Source organism: Nicotiana tabacum, chromosome 12 (genome assembly GCF_000715075.1).
Source record: "Nicotiana tabacum cultivar K326 chromosome 12, ASM71507v2, whole genome shotgun sequence".
Lineage (NCBI taxonomy): Eukaryota > Viridiplantae > Streptophyta > Magnoliopsida > Solanales > Solanaceae > Nicotiana > Nicotiana tabacum.
Genome location: NC_134091.1, coordinates 22,600,082 through 22,607,859, shown reverse-complemented (window position 1 = coordinate 22,607,859; position 7,778 = coordinate 22,600,082). Strand labels below are relative to the sequence as shown.

At 35.1% G+C, this 7,778-nt stretch overlaps 1 protein-coding gene across 1 annotated transcript; it reads right to left on the bottom strand.

Moving 5' to 3' along the window:
- Nucleotides 1-924: 924 nt before the first annotated feature.
- LOC107764701 (adenine phosphoribosyltransferase 1) lies at nucleotides 925-7,196 on the bottom strand. The gene is made up of 6 exons (XM_016583307.2): nucleotides 6,821-7,196; nucleotides 6,619-6,729; nucleotides 4,844-4,936; nucleotides 1,954-2,103; nucleotides 1,606-1,664; nucleotides 925-1,283 (listed from the first exon to the last, which is right to left on the bottom strand). Exons 1-6 carry the CDS (start codon nucleotides 7,179-7,181, stop codon nucleotides 1,230-1,232), a joined length of 828 nt encoding a protein of 275 aa, XP_016438793.2. The 5' UTR covers nucleotides 7,182-7,196; the 3' UTR covers nucleotides 925-1,229.
- Nucleotides 7,197-7,778: the final 582 nt, after the last annotated feature.

The window sequence follows — 7,778 nt, the reverse complement described above, 5'->3', positions numbered from 1 at the left end:
GGAAGAAAAGCTGAAGACGTGGGTTAAGTTACTCCTACAAAAGCATATGAATTATACATATGCAGTTGAAATCAGGTTCAACGACAACTTTAACTGCTTCAAATACTAGAAGTTAGGTCATAGAAAGTAGATTAGATTTGATAATTTTGAGTAATGGAGTTGCCGAAATATAATGTTGTCAACTAATAACTAGCTTAATTGCTAGAAATAATATCATAAAGTTAGGGAGGAAAAAAATGACATCATAGAGAGATCAAACGAAGTGAAAGGGAGGTCATTCAGAACCCACTCGCTCAAGAACAGGGAAGGCGGCTCCAAAGGCCGGTGCCCAGGCAGGAACATGTGTATGGTGGGTTTAAGACATAGGCGGATCCAAAATTTAAACCCAATGGGTTCAACTTTTATGATTTTTAGCGTTAAAACCCATTATATTTTTAAAGTTATTGGTTCATATATACTATTTTGTAATTTTAATAAATTCTTTTATATAAATTTTTATTCCGCGTCGAAAATTATGGGTTTAGTTGAACCCATTCCCAGAACACTACATCCGCCCCTAGAGGGGGGGAAGCAAAACCAATTCCCCTCTTACTCAAGTGAAAGATGATACCCGCCAGCGACCAATTTAGCATCTCGAGCTGCACAGGGAGGGGCAAGGTCTCAAGCCGAAGTCTTTTCAGAAACCACCTCTCTACCTCCCAGGGTAGGGGTAAGGTCGGCGTACACACCAACTCTTTCATACCCCAATTGTGGAACTCCTTGTTGTTGAGCTGCACGGAGAGTGTATATCCCTCCACTGAAGCAGCAACAATGAAGAAATAGAATAAATAACTACCCCTAGGTCAAGGAAACAATGAGTTCCCATCCTTCCCTTTTTCCTTTTAACCAAACACAGTTAGCATAACCAAAAATTAAACAGGGTGGTACTCAAATCCTTTAAGATTGAACTGATTCTCGCGGTGAACTTGATGTCATACACACAGAAGTGAGTTCCACCAACTACAACAACAATAGAAGTTGGACTTAATTCAATGAGAGCATCTCTCTCACAATAGCTTAATTCAACTGAAAGCACCTAACAAGGGCTTATTTCAATCCACACATTTAAGGCCAGAATTGGCAATGGTTGTTATAAAAATGAGATGTCTCCTCTCCAAATTCAAAATGTTACTCCAATACAGTTCCACCTCAATGAAGCTCTCTGTCCAGATCCATTTCCTAATTGAGGATCAGGTTGAGCTCACAAGAACAAATAGTGGCTTATCACCTAACCTGTCCCGGCCCTGAATTTAAACAAATGTAACAGCAACGTATTAATGAGGGAATAACAAAAATAAATCAGAAAGTCACTAGCATAACATATTGGAGCAAGAACATCAGAAACTTGGGGAAGAAAAGTATATTGACCACTTCTTAGTAGCTCACTTATCGATTATAAAGGAATGAAACTAATTTGGGACAGAAGATTTAGATTTAATCAAAGAAAAATAAAAGGATACATTCACAAGTCCCCATTCACAATATTGGATTCAGAAAATACAGCAGTCAGGTGTGAAACCTCAGAAATATTATCTCATTATGTTAACAATAGAAATCAAGGCATACCTTCAATTCTGGCAACTCAATAAGACATGCACACTCGACCACCTCAACTCCAACACGCTCTGCAAAGAAAACACAAGATTAAAAAAAAAAAATTAAGAAATTGAAACTTCAATGTGACACGATGCCCTCCTCAACTTGTTGGAAGGAAAAAAGGTGGTCAAACATCTCAATAAAACAAATGATTCTCTCTCAGTTATCTAATTGATAGCTTCTGATCTTACTCACCTTGTGTCTGAAGTCAGGGGAGACAAGTCAAGGAGAGAAAAAGGAATTGGAAATAGCGCATGGGGCTTTCAACCCACTGGAATATCTATTTCAGAATAATAGAACTGAATAGAGGTACAGTACCTAGAAGCCTAATTGCAGCAGTTAGGGTCCCTCCAGTTGCGATAAGATCATCTACCACAAGTGCACGTTCACCGGCTTGCACGGCACCTACATGCATCTCAATCTTGTCTGTTCCATACTCCAAAGAATACTCTTCTGAAATAACCTCCCCTAATAAAATGGGAAAAGAAGCAGAGTGAAATGCTTGTAACGGTCCAAATCCAATGCCAAAAGAACTAACATTCGATAATAGCATTGAATTTTATCATGAATCTTGGAGGTTGAGGCAATAAACATTGATAGTTAAAAGTTTTGACCTTCATACAAGCACAGTCATGTAAGACCCAATTATTCTACTTGCTGAACAGTAAATGGTTCTAATCAATTTACCTAGTTAAGAGTCCTTAACTTGATTCTTAAAAGTTTGAACTTGACAATGTATTTGCCATTATTAAGCTGCATCCTGCTTCATGCTTATCTTATGCTCTTATTGTTCATCACAAGTACAACTAATTTACCTCCTGATCATACTATGCTACTGTAACATATGGCATAGGGTCCTACAGTGGCAGGGTATCAGAAGAAGTGCACTAAGCTGGAGTGAGGAAGTTGAATGGGCAATCTTGCATGCAAAAGGAAGGAACTTGCAGGCAGAGGTGTATAGAATGGAATTGGCTGCAGCTGTATACCATATATGGCAGGAACGAAATTGCAGAATTTTCCAGCAGAAGTATTGTATAGTTGTATATATACTGGTGTTATGTTACAAACAAGCCTAACATCTTGTTTGTTGTATAATATTTGTTATTTTAAATGTAATATTTATTTGATTGTAATTCAAAGATATTAAATTTTATCGTTAAATTTATTACAATGAAAAAGATCCATTTTATATAGCAAGAAGTTTGGACTGGTTGGATTATTACGTTATTTCTCTTATTCCCGTTATTGCCCTTATTTATTATTCATAATCCTCTTTTATCCTTTATGGGTGTGTTTGGTATGAAGGAAAATATTTACCGAAAAATATTTTTTAATTTTCCCATGTTTGGTTGGCTTAAATGTTTTGGAAAACATTTCTTCATTAACTCATGTTCCTCCAATTGAAAGAATAATATTTTCCCTAGGGATTTTCCAAAACTCTTTTACAACCTTCCCCACCCTATCCCTATCCCTATCCCCATTCCCACCCCCACCCCCACCCCCACCCCAACCCCAACCCCAACCCCAACCCATGAATAACAAACACCTTTTTCTTTTTGTGTCCACTTTTTTTTTCATGTTTTAGATAAAGTACTTTCTTTTTTATTTCAACAAAGCGAATATTTTCTTTTGATTATGTAGAAAAAAAAAATTCATTTCAACAAACACATGTACTTTCTTTACATGATGTAGGAAAAATTTCCGCATTCCCACCACCATCCCAACCCCAAAACCACCCTACCCACCACCTACCCTACCCTAAATAGAAATATTATTAAGAGAACTTTCTTTTGTAGACAGAATATTTTCTTTTTCATTTCAACAAAATGAATATTTTATTTTCATGATGTGGAAAAAATATTTTTTTTTATTTCAACAAAACATGTACTTTCTTTACATGGTGTATAAAAAGTATTTTCTTGCATTTCAACAAATTGATTATTTTCTTTTTATGATGTAGAAAACCTATTTTCTTTCATTTCAACAAACCGAGTAATTTCTTTTCATGTCGTAGAAAGAGTACTTTCTTTTTCAACAAAAAAAGAGCATTTTCTTTTTGGTTATGAAGCTCAAATTTCAACGTTGTTCTTGTGTAAAAAAGTAAAGCAACACATTAGTTCCTTTGGGTTTGGGTGAATTTTTAAAAGAATAATTAAATTCTTGAAAAAAATAGAATCCTGAAAACATTGGGTATTGGGGGAGCACAGAAAAAAAAAATATTTTCTTGCATTTCAACAAATTGAGTATTTTCTTTTTATGATGTAGAAAACGTATTTTCTTTCATTTCAACAAATTGAGTAATTTATTTTCATGTCGTAGAAAGAGTACTTTCTTTTTAAACAAAAAAAGAGTATTTTCTTTTTGGTTATGAAGCTCAACGTTGTTCTTGTGTGAAAAAGTAAAGCAACACATTAGTTCCTTTGAGTTTGGGTGAATTTTTAAAAGAATAATTAAATTCTTGAAGAAAATAGAGTCCTGAAAACATTGGGTATTGGTGGGAGCACAGAAAACATGGGGATTTGGGGGAAGGAGGGGTGAGGATAGTAGCATAAAAAATTATTTTCCTCAAAAATATTTTCTACCATCTAACCAAACACTAGAAAATATTTTCCGGAAAAAGTTTTTCACTCACCAACCAAACAAGGGAAAATAAGTAATAAAACCACTCATTTTCCAGGAAAACATTTTTCTTCGTACCAAACACACCCATAATGATGATATAACTTCCTAAGAGACCATATGTTGGACTGGAAAAGCAAGATGTAAGCTAAGAATATCCCAAGTAAAAAACCAATAATGAGTATGTAGGCTTTTAAGAGCACAAAAGGCACTTATTGCACAATGATTTACATCGAACATGGTACTTGATTACTTGTTTCTTTTTAAAATGTATATTAGCCTTAAATTTTTTGAACTTTCCACGGACTTCAGCTACATTGCATGAGATTCGGTTTCAAGCTTGAACAAATATTCTTTGTTTTCTTTTTCTTCTGATAACAGATAAGTATAAATGTTCCTAGCTGTGATGACATTCTCTTGCTCGCAGGTACACCCATGCTCGAGAAAAAAACAGCAATACATGCAATAAAAACAGTTGTACGGCCAAGGCTGTCTTTCAAAACCACCTATCAGGTTCTAGTTCATTGCTGAGAAAAATACAACTGCTGATGAGATGGAAACGCAGAAAAAAAATAGTGATAAAGCTTACCCGGCAACTTCTTGGGTTTCCTCATGGGGACAAATTTTGCCCCAATGGCCAATGCAATGGGAGGACCAAATATAAAACCTCTTGCTTCAATACCTGAAGTACACCATTACCATAATGTTCAAAGTTAATTTCCCCAGAACAAATGTCAGGCCATTATCATCTGCAAGTGCAATATTTTGAGTCAAACAGGCTAAGAAGGAACAGCAAGAAGGAACAGCAGAACAGGAAATGCCAATACTGTATCCTTCTTACCAAGAAATCATGTTTGTTTAGAGTCGTTAAGAAAAGAAGGTAAAACACAAACAAGCACAACGATTGAGCTGGGTGCGTACGACATTACAACACAACATTACCTCTCTGGTATTCCGATTAAGTTTAGATCTACAGTTTAGGAGTGTATCTCATTCATAACAAGAAAGCAAAACCTAAGAGGGAAGACGAGTGTCTCTTTGTCTTGTATATTTCTTGAACCTAACTATAGTGAAAATTTGAGCTTTATATTGCCTTCTCTCATACTTTTTACCAGCTACACATATGAACTCGAAATTCAATAATCTCTTCACTAATGAACGCATGGACCCATGATTGAGAATGAATATTTTTTTACTTCTTGTGGGCATGCAAAGTAGAAAACCATTCTCTTAAGCAATGTGAAATTTGTTGTAAAAATCACTCATCCATATGTACCAACAAGGTCTAATTTGATCCTTTTTTCTAACAGAAATGACATCTCCACACGTCTATGCACAATTTGGATGTAATGCCCATATCTCTGATATGGGTCGTAACCCCTATTCCAAATTGAAGTCTACTGTTTTTGGTGCATGTTTTTTTCATGAAGATACTTTATGTAGGTTAACATATACATGTATAAAATTGAAAACACATTCTTAAACAACTAAACTTGACCACATAAGAACGCTTAAGGTTCGTTCTAATATCCATCAAATTACAGTTGCATAGCTCATTTAATATTTGCACATGAAGCCAATTGTTGGAGAGTGAGAAAGTTTGGTTATTCTCTATCAGTATTACTAGCGGAGAAAGTGCCCCCCAAGCCCCAGAAAATCAATCAACAAACAATACCTCAAAACAAAAGTTCTTCAGCCCAAATATTTGTATGCCAATAAATTCAAGCCAATATTTGTCTTAAGTACTTATCAGGTGTTCAACCAAATACATGAGTTTGCAGTATAGCAACTCGCAAAATTAGTTATAATAATGTGGTCAAGCTACAAAAAGGATTCATCATCAGTTACAAGAAGAAGCTTTCTTTTTTTTTTATAAAAGTTTACAAATCTGAACCTTATAGTATCTTGCTGAGATAGATAGTCGTCCCACATTGTGTAAGTGCTTTAAAGGGGTTTATAATTATCTTGGGCTATTCCACTACGGTTTGATGCTCAAATTCTGATTAATCTAACTCTAGAAAGCAAATACTTTTTCTTTTCTAAAAGATTTTGCCTATTCTTTTAAAATAAATTTTGAACCTTTTGTGCTTTCTTTTTAAGCTACACATAATAATGCTGACAATAGAGAGCCGGCAACCTAAAAGACCTGCTGCTGTAGTACTTAAAGCAAATACTAGAAGATCTTAAGACCTTAGCTTCTAAAGCTTGAATTTTTTAATCCTTTAAAGTACTAACTTCATAATAGAATAATTCAGCATTTTTAAATTCAGAATCAGAAAAAAAAATTCCCAGATCTTAACAGAGATCAAATAAGCAGAAAACACATTTAAGGAACAAAAAGAGAAGGAAAAAAAAAGGAAAAACCTGCAACGACACTGATGTTTTTGTCCTTGTATCTCTCAACAAACAAATCAATAGTGTACTTAAACGCCTTAGTATCAAGTAACAATGTTGTTATATCCTGAAACATAATCCCTGCAAAAGAAAAAAACACCAAATATTAAAAAAATTCATTCTTTTTCATAACTACAAGCATCAGAAAGTTCGAAAAGGAAGAAGCGGGTACCGGGTTTAGGGAAGTCAGGGATGACCCGAATAGAAGACGAAATCCGAACGATACGATCGTCTTTGAGAATCGGATCATTAGACGCCATATCTGTTGAGCTCACTGGATCTCGGATTCGGGTCGTTTTCAACTCGTGTTCTTCACCGGCTCCGGGTACGGAAGCTCTTTTTGACACAAAGATAGGTGAAAAAACCCGAGTATTTCTAGTGGGAGTGGTGGTTATGGTGGTGAGAGTGGCGGTGGTAGGTGACTTTATATTGACCAAATTGCCCCTGAGAAAATATCTGTTAGTAGTAACTTTTTCTGGGACAAAATTGGCCTTAGTGAATTTGAGAGCAATTTTTTGAGTCAGTGACTCCATAGTGTGGGATTTGTAAAGGAGACGACGTTTTAAATTAGGTATGGTTGGTGGAAATTGATAAACTAAAGGGTAATTTCGTCACATTAAGTGGGGATGGCGCATAGCTTTTTGTTAGTAATTATTATTAACATTGTTATTAAAATAATTATATTGTGGATGTCCATTTATTACTCTGTTATAGAGAAGATTATCCATTTAATACTCTGTTACTCTGTTGAAATTTATCTACAAGCAGTTGATGCAGACAGGTTGCAAGCAGCTCAATAAAATGATTTGCAGCAGCTTTTTATTAAACAGACATGTTGCAAGCAGCTCATACAGACAGCTTACAGCAGCTAAAGAAAAGTCTTGCAGCTGCTTCCTTTTTTCTATAAATAAAGGAGTTTTCAGTTCATTATGTACATAAGTTTGAAATTTGAATAATATATCAGTTTCTCCCTATACTTGTCTTTACTTTACAGTCTTTATTTTATAACACGTTATCAGCACGAGACTCTGCCATCTCGAGAAAATACTTTGAAAGTATTACAAGTACGAACTTTCTTTTTCTAAATAATGTCAAATCTTTCTAAACTTGAGTTTGTAGCCCTGGATATA